The sequence below is a fragment of the Cyphellophora attinorum genome, assembly GCF_001299255.1.
Source record: "Cyphellophora attinorum strain CBS 131958 chromosome Unknown Contig13, whole genome shotgun sequence".
In the NCBI taxonomy this organism is placed as follows: domain Eukaryota; kingdom Fungi; phylum Ascomycota; class Eurotiomycetes; order Chaetothyriales; family Cyphellophoraceae; genus Cyphellophora; species Cyphellophora attinorum.
In genome coordinates, this window is record NW_017253241.1 from 842,163 (window position 1) to 862,032 (window position 19,870).

Below are 19,870 nucleotides of genomic sequence, written 5' to 3' on the forward strand. Positions count from 1 at the left end.
ACGAAAAGTGATTCTTGCATAGGATAGATTGACATCTATGGTGGGCAAGACAGCACTGCTCTGTCGATGATGAGGAATGTAGTGAAGGAAGCCTTTTCTCCTAAGCATGTCAACTGGTCTAGCGTAGGGCTGATTGACCAGCGTTGTGTCAGTTGTGAGCAACCACGTTGGTTGCTTGCAAATCGATGACCTGAATAGCCATCCAACATATGTGCAGAAAAGATCGCGTCATGCGGACAGCTATGCAGCGCTTCCGGTCCACATGACCGGCCCTAGGTGCCAGTGCTTTCGATGCAACGGCCGAAAGACTAGTCTTGCTCTCGCTACCACACAGTGATGACGACGATGCCTATTTCTGTCAGTGTTTGTTGTTGAGCTCATCCGACTGGGGAGATGAGGCAACGTCCGTACTCAACGACTTACGACCAGCAGACTGCTTGATGCCTTCACGCTGTACGCTGTATCTGCACAACTTTCGCGTAGCACTACTACTTGTGCGTTCCGCGGAATCATCGTATTGAGCTGCTGACACATCGAAGACTATAGCTCTGTCGATCGCTTGTGCATTGCTGCGGATGTGAAGATAGGGCCCTTGAGCTTCTCGCTATAAGTACCGTGTCTAACAGTGACTACTCGTTCCCGACTCACCACAAACCCGAAGTCAAGCCAATTCGTTCAGACCAATTACTACACACCCGTGTTTTCGTTGATTACAATCAGCAATGACGCGCGCCATCTTCCTCATGGCCGACTATGGCCATGACCCAACAGAGACCGCCCTGCCCTGGAGCGTGTTTCGCGCCGCCAACATCGAGACCTATTTCGCCACAGAAACTGGCAATCCGCCCAAGTGCGACTCCATGATGCTCGAGGGCTGGACTGGAAGCTTGTTGGGTGCGCCCGCCGCTGCTAAAACTGCTTATCGCGAGCTCGAGGTGTCCGCGGAATTCACGAAACCTCTTTCATGGACTGCATCGGATTTCAGCTTGAAGGAATATGATGTTGTGTTCTTGCCGGGAGGACATGAGAAGAGTGTCAGCGCCATCATTGACTCGAAGTCGGTGCACAAGTTACTGGCTGAGTACTTCCCTCTCACCAAAAAAGCGTCCACTACTGGGCCACCAAAGGTACTGGCGGCGATCTGTCACGGCGTGATGGTGCTTTCTAGCGCTGAGGGAGCAGACGGCAAAAGTCTGTTAGATGGAGTCACGACGACAGGGCTACCACACATGATGGAGCAGGGTATTTTCTGGGCCACGAGGCCGTTCTTGGGCGACTATTACAAGACATACGGAGCGGGAAGCGACAGCGTAGAGACCTCGGTGACGAAATGTGGGGCGGTGTGGAAGGGGAGTATGAGTCTCTCGCCGTAAGTTGATCATTGTTGCTGGTAGAGAAGTGTGCTGAATGGTGATTTGCAGATTCGTGGTCGAGGATGAACGCTACCACTACGTGTCTGCGCGATTTCCACCTGACGCGGAAGCGATAGCGAACAGGGTTGTGGAGATTGTCAGAAAATAGGAAGCCGCATAAATTAAGCACGCTGTCTTCGGAAGCACCCGTCGTTTGGCTACAGGCAGAATATCGAGTAACGGCGCCATGGCTTGTTGGACGCGACTTCCCACGATACACTGTAAATATTGGTCTGGATGGCGTAAACACGTTACCACACCTCTATTCCTTCTAAGGTCGTACACCATTACCAGGCCTGGGACGCCGCGCCTTAACAACTTACCGACCACGTACCAACCTCAGCTTCCTCTCACAACCGCTTCCTGCGGCTTTTGTACTGTCACATTCGTGTTGACCGGTGGCTGCATCGGTATTGGTGCTTGTCCACCAGGTGCGGCCGGCATGCCGGTTGGCACGACCTCGTACACCTTTATGCCGCCGCTCTGCTTCACTGTCGCAAGTCGCTTGTTGCAGTTGCTGCAGTAATGGTGTACGTCTGGGAACCAGTGAAGGATGCAGGGCAAGCAGGAGAGGCAAATGCAGAAGCACCCGATTCCGATGCCGACCAGTCTATATGATGTCAGCGCGGACGGCATGATAACCAAATCACCAGACTTACATCGTGATGGCACTGCTGTCTTTTACAATCCTCGTCCTGGCACGGTAATGGCAGTATGGACAGTCGACGGTGGTTTCGAATTCATCGAGCTGATTTAGTGGTGTCACTCCGCTGACGATGGGTGCTTGCTGGTAGCCATAGCTTGGAGGCGCCTGTGGCTGCTGCGTCTGCGACTGTGAAGGCTGGACGGCTTTCTCGTTGGTATACGACGACGGCTCGTTATGCTGTTGCTGTTGATTGATCTGGTCAGGCGATGAGTATGTCATCGATTGCACACCCTGTGGCTGCGACTGCTGGGGAGTCGGCGCATAGTTTGGTGCGTAGGTCGACATTGCTACCAATATTCGGGTCAACAATTGGGGATGAAGGCTTCACGTTAAAACTTGGGAACGAAGGACGACACAATCAAGATGCAGGAAGATGTCCCAAATTTATCACGGCCAACGGCATTCAGCCTCTCGGTCGTCAGGGTGTCTACGAACTCAAATTTACGCCTGGACTACGGGAAGGATTGTACATGTTTGCTACTAACAATCCTGCGATGCGCCACGCGCCTCAGCTGTCTATAAATGGGCCAACTTAAAAAAACACCAGATTCGGGCCACGGCTATCATCTCCGGGCAAGGATCTTTGGTCCCAGGCACTTCTGACAGGCCTGGCCTTGGCTATGCATGCCCCACTTGTTGAACTCATCTGCTGGCGCCTTCCATCTGTAACGACACCGATGCTGGCAAGCTCGAGATATGTGCAGGTGCTCCCGACATGACCAACAGAGGCAGTTGCGCGTCATCATTAACCGTGTCTGCCGCCAATGACCCGTGCACAGGATCGAGGTTGCTTCCACCGTATCCCGCCCAACACATAGTCGTCTTGCAGTTTCAGCCTTGCAACAAGTTCGATCAACATGCGACTCCTCAAGACCGTAGGCAGTGACGCCGATGACTGGGAACCGCAACTCGTTGATTTCCGGGGCGAAGAATATGCGATATTGTCCCATCGCTGGCAGCCGAACGCGAGAAATGAAGTATTATTCACCGACATTCGAGTGATTGACGACGGCGGACCTGGTCCAGGCAGTAACAGGCTTGCGGAGTACTATATTAATCCAATGTTTGGACGTCGCGACTTGGTGCAGTTGCCAGGCTACCGCAAGCTTCGTGGCGCCGCTCGGCTCGCTGCTCGTGAAGGATACGACTTCATATGGATTGACACATGCTGCATTGACAAAAGCTCCAGTACCGAGCTCTCTGAAGCCATCAACTCTATGTATAAATGGTATCGGGGATCGCAAATCTGCTTTGCGTATCTTGAGGATGTTCCTAATCAGCCCTCAGCCAGCTGGATTGAAACTGGCCTTGGCTCTGACTTTAGCCGTTCTACGTGTGAGTCCAGGGTCGCTCGAGATCTGGCTGCTCACTGACACGTGCCCAAAGGGTGGTCACGCTGCTGGACACTGCAAGAATTGGTAGCACCCCAACACGTGTTCTTCTATAGTAAAGGCTGGACATGGATCGGGGAACGAAAAGCTCTGGCAGGCGACATCTGGGCGATTACACGCATTGGATACGATATGCTTGTTCAAGAGAAGAGCACGGAGCACTATTCGGTTGCTCAGAGGATGAGCTGGGCTAGTCGCAGAGCCTCGACCAGGCTCGAAGATCAGGCATATTCCTTGATGGCCATATTTGAAATTAACATGCCATTGCTCTATGGTGAGGGTGCCAAAGCGTTTCTGCGCTTGCAAGAGGAGATCATCAAAGTGTCTGACGACCAGACTCTCTTCGCGTGGACGAATCCTGAAGCAGAGGACGACGAAGTACATGGACTGCTCGCCAGTAGCCCAGCAATGTTCTTACAATCGCAGGACATTGTCAAGGGGAGTGGCGTGAGTGGTCAGGTACCATATTCAATGAGCCATCTTGGCCTTTCGATATCTCTCCCCATGGAAATACGGAGAGACGGAACTTGGCTCGCAAAGCTCCATTGTTATGCAAACAGAGACCAGAAACATATCTCGCTACGTCTCAGACAGATTGGCTGGGATGAGCAGCAATATGCTCCAGTTTCCGCTATTCTTCCACCTCAAACAGAACATGTACCTCGGCGAACCCGAGCGCCCGGAAATGCTGGTGATGCATTTCTGGAGTTATTCAAATCACCGCCCAATAAGCAGACCGTCGTTGCCATCACGGACAATTCCATGGCTCCATGGTCGACGAGACCTCTACGAGATAAGATCGGATAAAGGTACAGTCACTTTGGCCCTACTTTTCAAGGTTGGAGAGCTGGAAGACGTGGGCGTCGTTGTCATGCTTGACTTAGATCATGGAACCTCAGAGCCTGCTTACGATGCCGTTGAAGTGGACGGCCATGACATGCATCTTCGATTGGAGCAGATGGATGATCGATGGCAGCCTCAACGATCCCCCATGAAGCAGCTTAAATGCTGTCGTGTAGGGGTGACTTTTGGCGAGAAATCCTCGGAGGGCTCCACGAGGCCACAGCTCATACCTGTCGATTTCATTTTCGAACGCACACATGTCAGCATAAATCCGGCAAAAATGGAGCCATGAGCACGACTCATATTCCTTATTGAGCCCTTACAGCCGATACCTCAAATAGCCGCACCCAGCGACTTCGCTGTCAGCAGACGACAACACATCAGGATATTTTGTTGTGAGCGCCTTGCTCCGAGTCCGACAGCTCATGCGTCACCTCGCCCGCATGCCGCCCATCAGGTCCATGCAGCGCGCTAACGTACAGCGATTTCGGTGCATGGTAGTGCCTCTTTGCATACGCGAACCAGTTGATCATAAAAATTGCAAGCCCCACGAACGCAGCGGCTGATGCCCAATTCATATTGGTGGTCGTGATGGGTTTGTAAAGTGGAAAGCACAGAAAGACGACAGACAGCAGCTGCCAGGCGATTGCGGCAATGCTGATGGGCATGGACAACCGGCCGAGGTTGAAGTACCGCGTCTTTGGAAGCTGTCGGCCCCAGGTGCCGACGTTGAGCCAAATAGGTAGGCCATATGAGAAGAAGAAGCACACGGCGCCGGCACCAAAGACGCCGTTGAGGATGGTGCTGGGTCCAAAGAGCAGCAGTGACACCATGAGCGAGACGACGACTGTGAAGTAGACAGCGTTGGTGGGAATTTGACTCTTTGGGTGAACGTAGCCGAACCAACGCGGGAATGGAAGGCTGCCGTGCTTTGCGAAGGACCAGACCAGTCGGCTGCTCGTGGCTATCGTCGCTGGGCAGGAGCTCAAGTAGGCAATGCAGTAGATGATCATTGCGACGACCAGGAGAGCATCGGACTTGAAGCCGTCGTTGAACACCTGGAAAATCGGTTGGCCGCCGATAGGCTCCAGGAGTGCCACGGGATTGTACGTGCAAAACAGGTACACCAGGATCATTGGGATGGCGGTGCAAGCACACAGCAGTGAGCCTCCGACCATAACGAGAGGGACCTGGCGAGCAGGATCATCCATCTCCTCGGCCATGTGTGCAGCGGTATCGAAGCAGCAAACCGAGATGCAACCCGGAAGGAAGCAGAGTAAGAAGACCAGCCCGTTCGAGGACCATCCTGTCTCGTTGATGACATCGAGAAAGACAGTATGAGCGCTGGCTTTGGGATGTGTGCGAACCAGGAGCGCGACAAGTACGTACACAGTGCCGAGATTGATGAAGACGACCATTGACCGGGTGACGTGGGGGTAATAATCGAAGAGCCAGATGTTTAGGATAAGTCCGACGGTCGCGCACCCACAAGAGAGGAGGTAGATCTGCCAGATGTGAGGCTCCCAACTCGGATTGCGAATCACCATGACCGACTGCCAGATATTGGCGGTGAATACGAAGGTTCCGGCGTCGGCAAAGATCCAGCCCAGAGTCGTACACGCGCCATTCCAGTAACTAAGGAAACGGGCATACTTCGGTGGAGCCATGGCGGCTGTCCAGAAGACCTGGCCTGGAGACAGATCAGAGATGGCTCCCATACTTGGTGCCCGTGTCAGAAGCACTCACCTGAAGCATGAGGGAATACCGACGCGATCTCCGCCAGGCAGATGCAGATGAGCATCTGGCCGGTGGCTGCCACCAAGAAGGCATAGAAGAAGTAAGGGCTAGTTGACATGATTAGTCGAAGCAGGGAAAGCCTATTTTTCGCTTCAACTCACCTACCCCCGGCGCCCAAGATCAGCGTGATGTAGACGCCAACCGCTAAGGGAGTGGCAGAGATAGAGAACTGGATGCCGATAGCTGAGAGGATGCTGAAGCGTGGTCGAAGTTCGCGGGCCTCGACTGTGGGAGTAACCGACCCAGCGGCTTCAGAGGTCACCATAGCGACTTCTGGCATATCGACCTTGGATGCTGGAGGAGCAGTAGCCATGGTTGTCGACGTGATGGAGTTGGTGCTCGATCACGGACTCATACGAAGAACGAAGAACGTTGCTTTGGTTGCCCGCATGGGACCTAGAGCATCTTATGCTCAATATCTCGAGACCGCGCAAGCATGCCGTAGATAGCGGCTGGACAATGAAGGTTCAAGCATTGGGTATCTAATCGAGTTGCCCACGGCTATGCCCATCCGCCGGTGTGTGATAAGAAGGTCAGGGTCTGGTGTGATAGCTGTTCGAAACGCGGGACTAAGGTTCACAGCAGTGGCCAGAGCATTGTGAGGCTAGCGGAGCTAATCTGAAGTATGGGGTAGTCGGTATCGCAGGTGTCCCTTTTTGGAAGGCTACAACGGCGGTGTGGATCTTTGGTACGGAAGAAGGAGCTACGCTGTCGACGATAACCTTAATAACATTGGAGAAGTGCGGCAACGCGATTTTGGTCCAGCTCGACCGCGAGCTCTTCGTTAACGCATCTACAATCAAGGAACCTTGTTTCGACTTATCATACCGAGCCACGACTATTCAACAAATGTAGGTATCGAAGGACGGGACTGTCTCGGTCGGCGCCACTTCGGTATCATTCTCGTGTCAGGCGGCCCCAGCTAGTGCCATGTGCCGCAACAATTATCGTGCCTTCCTATCAAGCACGACTCACAGCGCAGGCTTGATTGCTCTGGGACCCTCCACAAAGTCGAATTGACCACGGATCTGTGTCAAAAGATTGTCACCGGGATTCTTTGGCGGCTTAGGCCCAGACATGAGATTGTGCGGAAAGCCAATGTCGAAGTCGTACGCGCCCTCAATTTCCTCCATCTCGGCGTCCGAGAGAGCGATCCCTAGAGCACTGATATTGGCCTTCAAATGTGACACTTTCCGGCCGCCAACTATGGGGAAGACGTACGGCGCCTTATGCATTATGTAGGCAAGGGCAATCGAAGTCAAAGGCACTTGCCGGGACTGAGCGATCCTGTGAAGTACGAGAGAGATGCTGCTCTCTCGTCCCACACTTAGAGACTCGAGGTTGCGTCCATCTGGCTGACGGTCGGTATCCTCAGGACTTGCGGATAGTCAATCTCACCAAATCTTGAGCGGAGTTGTACTCACTTCTTGAAATAACCACCTCCAAGCACGCCCCAAGGCGCGATGCCCATGCCCTCGGACATACACATGGGCACAATCTCGCGCTCGAGATCTCGATCAGCAGCACTCCATCGGCCTTGGTACACACTGAACCCTCGCATACCGTGAGACCTTGCGAAGGCATTGCACTTCACTACCACCCAAGCCGGAGTATTGCATATCCCCAGGTACAGGACTTTTCCCTGGGTAACGAGGACATTGAGGCTGCTCATCACCTCTTCTACCATTGCTGTGTAATCCCAGAAGTGCACATATAACAGGTCGATGTATGTCGTTTGGAGCTTCTTCAAGGATGCCTGCACAGAAATGTGTAATGACTTTGCAGAATTCCCGCCGTAGTTCGATTGCTGTAGGGAAGGGCCAGAATGAGTCTTCCAGTCTTCCGCATATTTGGTGGCGATGACAATTTCGTCGCGCCGGTCTGGTTGTTGACTCAACCATTCCCCGATCCAGGCCTCGCTTTGTTCTGCTTGGTAGTTGTTGGACCTGGGCCAAAGGACATCAGATTCAGTCCGTGTTCTCCGATACAGGGTAGCTCACGTGTCGATAAAATTGCCTCCAGCGGCGTAAAAGGTATCGAGTATCTCAAATGTTGTTGTCATGTCGCACTCACCAAGCGCGGACTTCCAGGCATCGCCAAAATTCATGCCACCTAGACAGAGTGGACTGACCAGAACCGCAGCGGACGGCGCAAGCAGCCTGTGCCGCTTGAGTGGCGAGGCGGGAGTTGATGCAGTCATGGTCGCAGGTAGACTTCGAGAATTGCGGCATCGAATAGAGACAGATGTGGGCAGGTCTCTCCTGAGCGAACTTACTGCACGTATATATCTACATATATATACACGTGTGACTGGCCCTGAGCCTTCCGGAATTTGCCGCTCGTCAGTCCCAAAGGTTGTTCCGTGAGTTGGTCATTTACTGGGAGCCAGAATTCTACGGCGCAGGATACAGTCTGTTGCTCTTCTCGAGCTGCCTGAAAGCTCTAGAGTCTACTGACTACTGTTCCCGTTTCATGATCTAAAACTGCATCTGCTGCCATCTCTCCTGCTCGAACGGCACCGTCCATGAAGCCAGCCCAGTATGGCGATGCCTCAGTTCCAGCAAAAAACAATCTGCCGACGGGCTGGGCCAATGCACTACCGAATCGTGTCATTGTGTTGGGCGGAGAGACGGCGAAGTGACCTCCTCTGGAGTATTCTTCGTTGTCCCATCGCTGAATCACCCACTCCTTGACCTCTCTCGCTCTGGGACCGAAGAAGTTGACATAGTCCTTTAGCACCAGGCTTTGGATTTCCTCCTCGCTGGCAGTGTCGAGCCTTCGCATCTCATCTGCCTCCAGGAACCCTATTATTGCCCCAAATGACCCATCTTCTGGCGAGCTGTCGAAGGTGGTCTGTACTGTTGCTCCTTGAAGGCCCATAGCCTTGCCGCTCAGTCCATCCTCTCTCCAGAAAGGGCTGTCATATATTGCGTAGACTTTGCCAAGTGATCCCATTGGCATGTGTTGACACATCTGATCACGACGTGCTGGAAGTGGAGGACTGTAGGTGATACGCGTCGCCAAGGGCGGCGCCAGCGCAAGGATGACCGCATTTGATCTGTGAGAAAAGTGCTGCCCACTGACATGATATATCTGACCACGAAGATCTATCCGTGTGACGGGAGAATTCAATCTGACCGAGCTGCCGAGCTGTTCTGCAAGACGAGCCGCAATCGCTTGTGGTCCGCCTTGTATACGACTTTCTTGGGCTGAGTCTTTGATTCCTATCAGACGTGCAAATGTACCTCTATTGGTTTCATTACCGGCTCGACGTATGTATGTCAGGAATTGTAACAAGGAGATATCGGTCGGCTCTGCGGAAATGAGAGCTCTCACGGTGGCCGTTGTCAGGTGTCGCGCCGTCTCGTCTGTGAGGTTATGCTGCAACCAGGTCGCTAACGTCATCGAGTCGTATCCATATGCGTTGGGATGTTTCCATGGTTCCGATGCATCGAGCTGTTCGCCATAGCCTCCAGCTTTTCGGTTGAGGCTCCAAGCTGCGTCAGTGTCGTCTCTGCCAGCGGTATCTCGCCATCGTTGTAGAGAGCACGTCTATCGCCATTGTAGTACACGTTCTTGCCGGTATCGTAGTGTGGATAGGCACTGATCTGCAGCTCACCCATGAGATTCTTTATTCGATCCTGGGTAGGCCCAATGTAGGCAGCTCCTAGCTCAATGATATTGCCATTTGACAGCTTCTTGTCGTATACTTTGCCACCGACTCGATCGCGAGCTTCAAGCACAATGACTTGTTTGCCGGCCTTTCTCAGTTTCCGTGCGGCGGCTAGGCCTGAGAGACCAGCGCCTATCACTATCGCGTCTGCGACATCGCGATCGGCGCTGTAGCTGAAAGTCATGTTGGCTTGCAGCTTGTCCGTCACTTTCTTCCCAGTTGCTCAGTTCCAAGAACCGCGGAGCACATTTTGAAGCTTTTACATCAATCGTCTTGGGAATACCAGCCTCGGTTTGGCGGCCACGCCCCAGAAGAGCATGACGAGCTGCGCAACGACCGACATGACATTAGCCGGCCTAGCGGCACCTGGCTGACCTTCCCGCCACCTGCGGCGGTCTTCTGGAACTTCTCTACCAACATGAAGATTAGTCTACTTCACGAAGTTTCACTGCCATCGAATTCGAAGAGACCGTATGACCCACCTCGCGATCCTGGAAGATCCGTATCAGGGGAAATTCAACGAGCTTTGAAGATCCGATTCTACGCCACTAAGCCAAGATGGAGACTTAGCCGTTCATAATAGGAAGTCCGCAACGATCCAATCACACGAGTGACCGACTTCCTGCATCCATATTCTGTAGAAGTATTGCAATACATACCCTGATATCTGGACATTCAATTCATGCGAATAATAAACGACCTCGGCCCTGTAAATCAAGTGCACATTAGGAGGGTTCCGTCACACCAAGCCCATCGATCATCGATCTCTCTTGCTACAAAACGAAACGTGCAGCTCAACGGGAATAGATAGAACGATGGACGAGGCAAAGTACCATCAGGTGGACGGGTGGTTGGGCGACTATTATCAGAAGACCGGCTTCTCCCACGCGGTAGTACTACCTCCCAATGCTCAACTTGTCATCGCATCCGGCCAGCCCGGCCTGAGCCGCGACGTACGCATGTCCTCATCGCCGACAGAGCAGATAGAGTCGTGCTTCGATAACGCCGACGCAGCACTCAAAGCTGCCGGGGTCAAGGAAGGTCTTTTCAAGGCGCACAAAATCCATTGCTGGCTCCTTGACACTAGTCATGAGGAAGCAATGATGGAAATTTGGAGGAGGAGATGGCCTGATCACCGACCGACGTGGATGACGATAGGCATCAATGCTCTTTGCGGCGAGGGAATGATCGTTGAGATCCAGGCAGAGGCACATATTTTACCTCCAAAGCAGCGTCTCTAGCGTATGATGGAAGCCCGCCTATGCGATATAGCGCGTTGCACGAAACGTATGACCAACGAGTATTCTTACCTCATTCGAGTAGGCTCAGTGAATAAGTCATCCTGTGTTCAGTAGGTGACACCAGGGCGTCTAGAACCCAATGTCCAGGGTGGTCGTCATGGGTGCGAAGCACTACCTACCACCTAGATTTAGTACGGACTGCACCACAGTCCCGAAGCTTACCTTCCCCTTCTCTTATCACCCAACGTTGGCCGCCGTGCATATACAATTTGGGCTACCGCACCTCCGTTTGACACGAGTCTTCGCATCATTCTATCGCCTTGCTGCAAAGATGAACGAGACCACCGATCAGGACCAGGCTCATACCTGGCTGGACGTCATGAATGAGAGACGTAAGAAGCCTTGCACCACAACATAGTCACCAGGCTAAGGATGCCGTAGTGAATGTCGACATAGACTGGATGGATCCTGAATTCATCAAGAGCCTCCCATCAAAGCCGTATGACCAGACCAGCAATCAGCTATGGATGGGAATACAGCTCGCACATACGACCAATAGAGAACTCCTTGCTCGAACAGCACGAGAGCTAATCGATTCAGGGTGGCTAGCTGTGTACACGAAGATGGTGCGTCTCCTGTGATTCCCAGAATGCTTCGAGTGTGTCAAGTCATTGACCTCACCAGGGCACGATCATGTGCAAAGAGAACATGGCCCGTATCCGCGGGCGCGTGCTGGTTCAGACATCGCCAGCTCAGGCCTATGATGTGGAGGCTACTGTCAACCACGCTCGCGAGTATGCGAGGGAGTTCAAGATCCGTGGCATATCCGAGGAGCGATTCTGCATCAAGATTCCGGCAACAGGCCCTGGGGTCCTTGCCATGCGAAAGCTCTCGGCAGAAGGCATCCCAGTCTTGGGCACTGCTGTGTTCAGCGTCGAACAAGCGATTGCCTGCAGTCAAGCAGGATGCTTGTACATCAGTCCGTACTTCAATGGTATGTCTTACCACACCCTACTCAGCGATCGTTCTCTCATGTGCTTGTCTGACAACCCTGTAGAAGTACGCAGCCACGAAGATCCTTCGCTGTGGCCTGACGTCGAGGATCCTGCAGTTCAACATCCCTTCTCTCATCGAATTTACCAAATGACTCAAGCCTTCAAGCAGCTTCACGAGAAGACTGGGATGCCTCAGCCACTGATCAAACTTGCAGCGTATGTGCTAGATTGTCAATGACATCTGTCAGAATAGTTCACTAAAGATGCGTATAGGTTTCGTCATATCCGCGAGGTCATCGCAGCGTCGGAGCTGGGCTGTCATTCTGTCACGGTGTCTGCTGCCATGATGAGAGAGCTTGCGGATACCAATTACAGCAGAGAGCTCGATCGCGGACAGCATAGGTCCAAGTCTACGCCTGATCGCTTCTACGACTCTTTGCCCCAACCGTCGGAACGTCTGCGGACGCTTTTGGCTTCCGATCCTCTGACAAGCAGACCCGGCCAGTTTGAGCAAGCGGAAATCGATGTGGACTATCTCGCCAACAATGCCGCAGCACTCTCAGCAGCGCTCCATAGAGACACAGCAGGCCGGCGGCGTTTGGAGGACGCTATAAACATGTTCATCAAAGCAGAGGCCGCAAGCCAACAGCTCATCGAGTCGACTGTCCTCGATCCTGTCCGTGGGGACAGTGTGCTGTAAGAGAACCGCCTCGTAGCTAGGACTCAAGGCTGAGGTTAGTGTCCGTTGGAATAACCTAGGCACGCCCAACGAACGAAACATGAAGCTTTCGCTGTCCACGAGCCCAGCTTGAGGCTTGTCATTGTTCGCGCAACCCTATAAGGCAGAGCCCATGCCACGTAGGACCTGATAAGGGGCGTGCTGAAATAGGAAGCCCTTGACGGTACTCCACCAAGAGCTGTACGGTGGAGGTCTCGGCTGTTGCTGATCCCTAGGCGCAGGCATAGCTTGACAAACCACACTGTGGACGTCGTTGAGCGGTAGGCATAAGAGTTCCGTGCCTCTGCCAACATGATCGACGTGTTCTCGGTTGATAGACTCAATCAACGCCACATACTATTCAGCGATGTCTCAACGCACCGGAGTACGTATATCCTCTTCTGACCTCAATCAAGAGGATGTTGGTGCCAACAGGTAACTGACTCTATTCTCGTCGCACAGAACACCACCCTTAGGGCCCTCAACCACATCGCGCTGTCATGTCTCGACATCGAAGCCCTTGTCCCTTGGTGGCACAACAACTTTGGGTTCGAGATTGTTTCTCCCATTCGCGCCTTCAACCGAACGGATCACCCCGATGCCTTCAAATACATCTTCGTCTCCTATCCTGAGTCAATGAGGGCTGTCAAATTCGCGATTTTGACGACCGGCAATGGCGTCGGCATCGAAGTCTTCCAATTTGTCGACCCACCGCCCAAGCCGCGGCACAGAGAGCTTTGACTATGCTACTGTGGGCGTATTCCACATCTGCGTGACGGATCCGGACCCAGAAGCATTAGTGAAGAAGGCGGTGGAGGCGGGAGGGAAGCAGTTGGGTGGGTACATGGACTATAGCAGGTATGGCCACGAGGGTCACAAGGGCGTGTACATGCAGGATCCGTGGGGCAATGTGGTGGAATGTATGTCGTTGAGTCTGGACCGGGTGGCGACGGCAGGCAGGCACCTGAGTTGGTATATTGAGAAGTTGGAAGCGGAGAAGTGTGCCGCGAAGGGCAAGGAGGCCAAAGTGTAGCGCTGAGCAGCATCCTGCAAGTCTATCTCGCAAGGTGCCGAGTATGTCCGTGTAGAAGCTGATCGTTATTGACGTACCATCCTCGACCAGAGTGCTCCTGGGTGGAGATGTCCCTGCGTGGTAAGAGCGGAGACGACAAGCCCGAATCTAATCGCTTTCCTCATCCTATTTGGGACATTGCAGATAAGCCTACCCCTCCATGTCGGAATCTACACAGACGACTATACCGAGCGGTGCTTGATCAGACCATGACCCATCGATGCTGAGTGCACCTTATGAAGACTATGCTTGTGCTGCTATTATTGTTAAAGCCGAGGTTCGATAAGACTTGGCTTTGCAGATAACTCTCGCCTTACTTGAGCTGTTACTCGTTCGAGGGGTGGGGCATCGTCGGCACCATGAGTACCACGCCGCCTATAGTCGACGTAGCTGTCGTTGGCGCCGGCCTCAGTGGTCTACAGGCTGCACGATTGCTTCAGCAGAATGGATATGGCGTAATAGTACTCGAAGCGCGCAATCGTGTTGGGGGCAAAGCCTGACGAGTGACCGTGTGCGCAGTGGTAACGGGATCAGGCAGGAGTATGGCGCCGCATGGATCAACGATACGACGCAGTCGCGCATCTGGCTCTAGCGAAGGAATTCAACTTGACGCCGATCGTGCAGGCTGCTGGCGGGAAAGTGGTTGCGGAGGATCTTGATGGCAGTTGCGTTTTCTTCGAATACGGCAGCGTTCCTGCGGTGGGTACCAAGATTCCTTTCATATGTTGCAGCTGTCCTGCTGGCCGAGAGGCGGTGTGCAAAGCTGACTTTCGTGTGACTTATTGCAGTATCCTTCGCCCCAGGACAGCAAGGCATGCATTGACCTGCGCGATCACGTCGATCTCTTGACAACGGAAGCCGGAGGTGCTCTTGACGATCCAGCCCAGCGTCGCATGCTCGATAACATGACATTCCAGGCATGGGTGAGTCAACGCACGAACAATAATCCTCGCGCACAGTCGACTGCTGAGGTCTGGTCTCATGCAGTCATGGGAGTCGATCCCGCGAGGTCTCAGCCCTCTTCATACTCGATTACATCCGCACTAGTCTGGGTCTGATGTCCATCCGAGGTGATCTGAAACATGGCGGACAGCACCTCAGAATCAGACAAGGAGTGTCTGCATTTGGAGAAGGATTGCTGGAACGTCTTGAGCCGGGAACAGTCAAGCTGAATTCGCCCGTGCGCGCCATCACGACGCTGCCAGGTGACAGGGTGCAGCTGAGAACGATAGGCGGCAAGACATTTCTAGCCCGCCGCGTTATCGTGACGGTCCCAAGTCCAGTATATCGCACCATTGCTTTCTCTCCGGCTCTGCCAGCCGCAAAGACAGCATACGCAAACGCAACCAAGCTCACAGGGTACATCAAGTACCTGCCAGTGTTCTCTAAGCCCTTCTGGCGGGGCCACGGCTTTTGCGGCCTGGGACAGTCGTTTGTCGGCCCAGTTTGCGTATTCCGCGATACAAGTATTGACGCGGCCGACACACCTGGACCTGGCAGTGGTGATCCCGGCGACCGATCCCACAACTTTGCTCTGACTTGCTTTATCGCTGGACGTAACGCGCGACGCTTCGTTGCGTATAGTCCGGAAGAGAAGAGACGAGTCGTCATGCAGCAGATAAGTCGTATGTTCAACAAGGGTGCAGATGTGTCGGACCTTTTGATTGAGGTACTAGAATCGAGGTGGAGCAGCGAGCGATACAACGGCTGGGGCTGCCCGATACCGACACTTGGTCCTGGCGTGTATAACACGTGCTTCGATGCTTTCGTGGCTCCAGCAGGAAAATTGCATTTCATTGGCAATGAGACAGCGAGTTACTGGAGAGGATACATGGAGGGAGCTCTAGCATCAGCCGAGAGAGGCGTAGCAGAGGTCGAGAAGTGTCTTTGGGAACGTAAAGCATCGTTGTGAAATAGGTTAAATGCCCAGAATGCCGAAGTGTCCAGCAAAGAGTGATATTGGTCGTTGATGCTAGCGTTGGCGCTAATCTGGCGCTGGCTGGGCCTTCAAGATTGGCGTCGCGGCCGTCCCTTTTGCTGGGCACATGAGCGAATACCATCCACACAGGCTGTTCGGGCATAAACTGAGCGTTTTCAGCAGGGCCAGTTGAACCTCAAGATTTCGAGTCAGGGAGGGCTCTGAAGGCTAGAAATGTTCTGAAAATCGAGCCAGGAAGTTTCGGAGGAGTCTCACTTGAGCTTCAAGCCGCAAAATCAATCTATCATCAATTTGCCTGCCAGGGAGGTCGCTGTAAGAAATTTTGCGTTAGGTAGGTTAAGGATGGAGAAAACGCCCATGTCTTGTCTGAACAGCTTTGCCACATTACGCACCGCCATGGCTTGTACTGATGACGTCTGATATCTGTTGCGTCTGAGCGTCGCACAGAGACGGTACAGCATCACCCCCAACGCCTTGAGAGTTGAGCTTGCAGTCGTATTGCTGTTCACATTTTGACATGTGGACTCACAGCGGTAGAACATCATACTTGCTTCCATGCAGTCCATCGGACCAGTGAATATCGTGAGGTGACGTGGTTCTTCGGCTCCATACATCGCGTGCGAGTTCCCCAGCCAAGTCGAGGTTCAAGAAACCATGTCTCTCTTTCGCACAAAACCACGCAGTCATACGAGACTGAAGATCAGGCCGCACACATTCGGCTGCAACCACAAGACATGGCCACAACCACACGCAGCCCTTTGGATTGCCCTCTGCAGATTCTGTGAGTTCCAGATTCTCGATTGCCTGTTCTACGAGATCTTGCAACATGGAAGGTGATTGTCGAAGAACAAGCCGTCTGAAATGGATGACGATGGCATAGTAGTAGATGTGAGCGTAGATGACTAGGACTGTGGCTGACGACAGGTCCAGGTCGCTTGTGGATATCGCTTCCGGCGAGTAAAGAAGAAGTTGCAGCTCAATCTTATCGCTTTCAACTTTGGGACACGAAGTCTTTGAATTGGCGATTTTGTGAATGCTGAGCACGATCTGCAGCAGGACATGAGTGATACCATGGACAGGCTGTATGCAATCTAGCTCGTTGGGTGTATCAGCAAGCATCTGTTCGAGTTCATTGTCGACCTCAAAGTTGCCGAAGATTGCGAGACAGATGTATGTCTGGTAGCAAGCTCGAGCAACCGCATTGTTCCTGATGGCGGTCTGGTTGTTCCGGAACAGAGACCGCAGTGCGCCAAGGTGAGTACGCCACTCTCCGGGTTGGCCTCGTACTCCTTCTTGAAACAGGAAAGTCCAGATGGCTGCCCACACTGACTCGTCCTTGATGTGAATGGCGTTTTGCATGCTGTGTCGAAGATGGAATAATGCTAGTTGTCGGTGTCTGATACCGAGTCTCAACGTCCTGTAATCGCCGCCATCGAGATTCACGATGTTGAATGCGGAGGCTGCACATAAGCTGTGAAATATTGTAATGCCCCCATTAGACTAATTTTTGTCCGAATTCAGGCCAGCTAAAGCCATCGGTAGCAGCAGATGTAGCGACCGTCCCTGCCGGCTCAGAACTGGACTCATCGACAACGACAGCGAGTCGCGCCAATGACGAATAAGCTCAGACTGTTCCGAAGGGTTGGACAAGTCATCCAGATGCCGACTAAGGTCATGTGCTGATACTGCAGAGGGCGAAGTGAGCACTGTCATGGGAGACGCCCCAATCTCAAACCCGTTGTCGCTGATTAGACCGACTGGTGACAATGAGTCACTTGCAGGTGCAACCTCCGCCCTTTGTTGTTGCGACGGAGCCGCAGGCGCCTCCCCGCTGATCAATGATGAATACACGGGATCTGCGAGATCATTTCTACCGATGATCAAATCACTTGACGTCGGTATGCGAGTATTCATGTTGGGATTGTTCTCCCCCAAAATCGACTCTCGGAGGTCGTTTTCTCCCTCCATGGTCCTCCAGTCAGCTGTGTCATCATGTGCATGGTCTCCATCGTCCAAGAAGCTTGATCCCTCCAGTTCCAATTGCGTCGTGGCCGGGACATCAGTCTGAGGTTCCGTGGCAAGCACCGAAAAGAGAGCTTTAGATGACGGTCTGCGCTGGCTCCCGTGCCCTTCCAGACGTAGATGCTTCTGCAAAGACGCGACCTCGGCACGCGTGATGGCGGAAGGGTCGAGTGTACAGTTGGGACGAAGTCTGATCGCTGCGCGTAGCGACCCTTGGATGGTTCGGGCCTTGAGCCACCGGCTGCATCTGTCCAAACCAGACGAATCTGATAACCCTGACAATCAAGATTGGCTCGCAGGCAGCGCGCACAAGACGGACGCTACTCATCGCACTTGAGCCTACGTTCTCGACACGTCCAGCACCCAGTGAAACCTTTCTCCCTCCGCCTTGATGGATGACTCATGCCAGGCTGCTTTCCACCCGCAGAGTCGCAGGGTCTGCAACCTCCATTAGCAGCTCTCGAAGTCAACTCTTCAGAGTGTAAACGATAAGATGTCACGGCACAGCTCCATGGCCGAGCTCTTGCCGCGTTTCTTAACCATATACGGTGTGGTGACGCGCCACGGCCAGTAGTGCAGAAATAGGGTGGGGCGTTGCTACCATTAATTGACGGAAGCAAGGAGGCTGATGGAAGGAGAGGAAGTCGGCATGTATCTGTCACGAAGACCTGCCTCGATTACTTCGCTACTGTTTCTCTATCTGCCGATGAACAGTCAAGCAAGGTGGCCGGGTAGTCATGTGATTGAAATCGTAGTCAACTTCTGTGTTCACTCAGGTCGCTAAAGTGCTCACGTAACTGCCAACCTCTGCTGGTATGCGTGTGATTATGTTCCACCCACGAGTGCGCGCACGCAGAGCCCCTGTCTCGTCAGACTTGACTATGCATTGGAAGCAAGGACTCGGTCCCTCCATGCCTTTGTGGCGATGATGTCGTCCGAGAATGCAGGCCAGCTAAATTCAATACTGGCTCGTGTGGACTCGATTGACCATCCTGCTGTCGCGTCTGACAACAACGTCACGTGGTAGCCCCTAAATCTCAGTCAGATTGGTCTCTCAGACGGACTGGAACAGTACAATTCATTGGCTTCCCTAGCGGTCGTTTCGATGCAGCTATTCACCACAAGGCCAGCAAAGACAAGATGCGTGATATCTCGTTGGCGAAGACTCGTTGTGTGTTAGCTTCAGTCGGAAATGTCTCTACTTAGGTACCGCCCCAATCTTAGAGTGAACACTTACCTCCAATCCAGGTCCGTGTTCTTGAACGAGCTCTGGTTCCAGTGCTTTGAGATGACAACGTCTTCCGGCTGGGGTTCGAGTCCGCTGAACACTTCTGCTCCCCAGCTTCCTTCCTCGAATGCTTGATTACGCTGAACACTTTCGAGCATGACATTCAGATGCTGGAAACCGTAGTACTTGCCTTTCCGATACTGCTGGTGAAGGCTGTAATATATCGGGAATTTGGCACGGCGCGCGACACTGAGTGTTCGCGTGAGGTTGTCGATGGTATGAGCTTCTTGAAGAGACGCAGATAGGCCAGCATTCAGCTTGCCTTCCTCGTGCAGGAAGTCGTTATACACGTCTATCAAGATGAGAGCAGTGTTTGGCCTGCTGGCAGACATGTTGTCTCACCGTACTGCTAGGTCTTCACACTGTCGTTTCTTGAGCGTCTAAATGGTCGATAGAGCTCGGTCGCGAGGCATTGTCGAAAGCACAAGCTTTTTAACATTCCATTCTGCTCCGTGAGTGCTAACTTGAATTAATGTCAGAGTGCCGCCATCTTGCGGAGGGCATAAGCGGAAGCTCCGCCGAAGGCGCGCGAAGCTTACCCAGGCTTATTACCAGGTGCAGCCATCATGCTACGATCCAGGCTCTGGCACTCATGCAGCAGGGGTCCCATCACGATCGTCTTGTTGGATGTTCATGATGACCGCTGGTCGCGACAGAACAACAGGGCATGCTAAGGTGGAGCTGAACGCGCGAGATGGTCTAACCCAATGGCGTTAGTCCAGAAATGTACCTTCGTTCGACTTCCTCTGTAGATGCGGGCACGCGGTCTGCTG

The 19,870-nt window shown here is 53.1% G+C and overlaps 12 protein-coding genes across 12 annotated transcripts; 6 read left to right on the forward strand and 6 right to left on the reverse strand.

Moving 5' to 3' along the window:
* Positions 1-722: 722 nt before the first annotated feature.
* On the forward strand, positions 723-1,521 carry AB675_11565 (uncharacterized protein; the record flags this gene model as incomplete). Its single annotated transcript, XM_018140424.1, has 2 exons — positions 723-1,369; positions 1,422-1,521. The coding sequence occupies 2 exons, from the start codon at positions 723-725 to the stop codon at positions 1,519-1,521; spliced, it is 747 nt and encodes a 248-aa protein (XP_018000182.1).
* A 230-nt stretch (positions 1,522-1,751) lies between these two features.
* AB675_11566 (uncharacterized protein) lies at positions 1,752-2,403 on the reverse strand (the record flags this gene model as incomplete). The annotated part of the gene is made up of 2 exons (XM_018140425.1): positions 1,752-2,022; positions 2,072-2,403. The coding sequence occupies 2 exons, from the start codon at positions 2,401-2,403 to the stop codon at positions 1,752-1,754; spliced, it is 603 nt and encodes a 200-aa protein (XP_018000058.1).
* A 572-nt stretch (positions 2,404-2,975) lies between these two features.
* AB675_11567 (Vegetative incompatibility protein HET-E-1) lies at positions 2,976-4,316 on the forward strand (the record flags this gene model as incomplete). Its single annotated transcript, XM_018140426.1, has 2 exons — positions 2,976-3,453; positions 3,505-4,316. 2 exons carry the CDS (start codon positions 2,976-2,978, stop codon positions 4,314-4,316), a joined length of 1,290 nt encoding a protein of 429 aa, XP_017999907.1.
* A 416-nt stretch (positions 4,317-4,732) lies between these two features.
* Positions 4,733-6,462, reverse strand: AB675_11568 (Choline transport protein; the record flags this gene model as incomplete). The annotated part of the gene is made up of 3 exons (XM_018140427.1): positions 4,733-6,042; positions 6,099-6,196; positions 6,251-6,462. The coding sequence occupies 3 exons, from the start codon at positions 6,460-6,462 to the stop codon at positions 4,733-4,735; spliced, it is 1,620 nt and encodes a 539-aa protein (XP_018000000.1).
* A 658-nt stretch (positions 6,463-7,120) lies between these two features.
* On the reverse strand, positions 7,121-8,349 carry AB675_11569 (Norsolorinic acid A; the record flags this gene model as incomplete). Its single annotated transcript, XM_018140428.1, has 3 exons — positions 7,121-7,526; positions 7,574-8,095; positions 8,150-8,349. 3 exons carry the CDS (start codon positions 8,347-8,349, stop codon positions 7,121-7,123), a joined length of 1,128 nt encoding a protein of 375 aa, XP_018000055.1.
* A 242-nt stretch (positions 8,350-8,591) lies between these two features.
* Positions 8,592-9,110, reverse strand: AB675_11570 (Amine oxidase [flavin-containing] B; the record flags this gene model as incomplete). The annotated part of the gene is made up of 1 exon (XM_018140430.1): positions 8,592-9,110. One exon carries the CDS (start codon positions 9,108-9,110, stop codon positions 8,592-8,594), a length of 519 nt encoding a protein of 172 aa, XP_017999852.1.
* A 440-nt stretch (positions 9,111-9,550) lies between these two features.
* On the reverse strand, positions 9,551-10,006 carry AB675_11571 (Amine oxidase [flavin-containing] B; the record flags this gene model as incomplete). Its single annotated transcript, XM_018140431.1, has 1 exon — positions 9,551-10,006. One exon carries the CDS (start codon positions 10,004-10,006, stop codon positions 9,551-9,553), a length of 456 nt encoding a protein of 151 aa, XP_018000172.1.
* A 631-nt stretch (positions 10,007-10,637) lies between these two features.
* On the forward strand, positions 10,638-11,063 carry AB675_11572 (uncharacterized protein; the record flags this gene model as incomplete). The annotated part of the gene is made up of 1 exon (XM_018140432.1): positions 10,638-11,063. One exon carries the CDS (start codon positions 10,638-10,640, stop codon positions 11,061-11,063), a length of 426 nt encoding a protein of 141 aa, XP_018000133.1.
* A 331-nt stretch (positions 11,064-11,394) lies between these two features.
* On the forward strand, positions 11,395-12,758 carry AB675_11573 (Transaldolase; the record flags this gene model as incomplete). The annotated part of the gene is made up of 5 exons (XM_018140433.1): positions 11,395-11,455; positions 11,505-11,689; positions 11,748-12,057; positions 12,121-12,274; positions 12,332-12,758. The coding sequence occupies 5 exons, from the start codon at positions 11,395-11,397 to the stop codon at positions 12,756-12,758; spliced, it is 1,137 nt and encodes a 378-aa protein (XP_018000087.1).
* A 691-nt stretch (positions 12,759-13,449) lies between these two features.
* Positions 13,450-13,809, forward strand: AB675_11574 (uncharacterized protein; the record flags this gene model as incomplete). The annotated part of the gene is made up of 1 exon (XM_018140434.1): positions 13,450-13,809. One exon carries the CDS (start codon positions 13,450-13,452, stop codon positions 13,807-13,809), a length of 360 nt encoding a protein of 119 aa, XP_018000043.1.
* A 398-nt stretch (positions 13,810-14,207) lies between these two features.
* AB675_11575 (putative flavin-containing monoamine oxidase A) lies at positions 14,208-15,760 on the forward strand (the record flags this gene model as incomplete). Its single annotated transcript, XM_018140435.1, has 4 exons — positions 14,208-14,309; positions 14,383-14,547; positions 14,637-14,771; positions 14,858-15,760. 4 exons carry the CDS (start codon positions 14,208-14,210, stop codon positions 15,758-15,760), a joined length of 1,305 nt encoding a protein of 434 aa, XP_017999990.1.
* Positions 15,761-16,312: 552 nt separating this feature from the next.
* AB675_11576 (uncharacterized protein) lies at positions 16,313-17,146 on the reverse strand (the record flags this gene model as incomplete). Its single annotated transcript, XM_018140436.1, has 1 exon — positions 16,313-17,146. The coding sequence occupies one exon, from the start codon at positions 17,144-17,146 to the stop codon at positions 16,313-16,315; it is 834 nt and encodes a 277-aa protein (XP_017999945.1).
* Between the last annotated feature and the right edge of the window lie 2,724 nt (positions 17,147-19,870).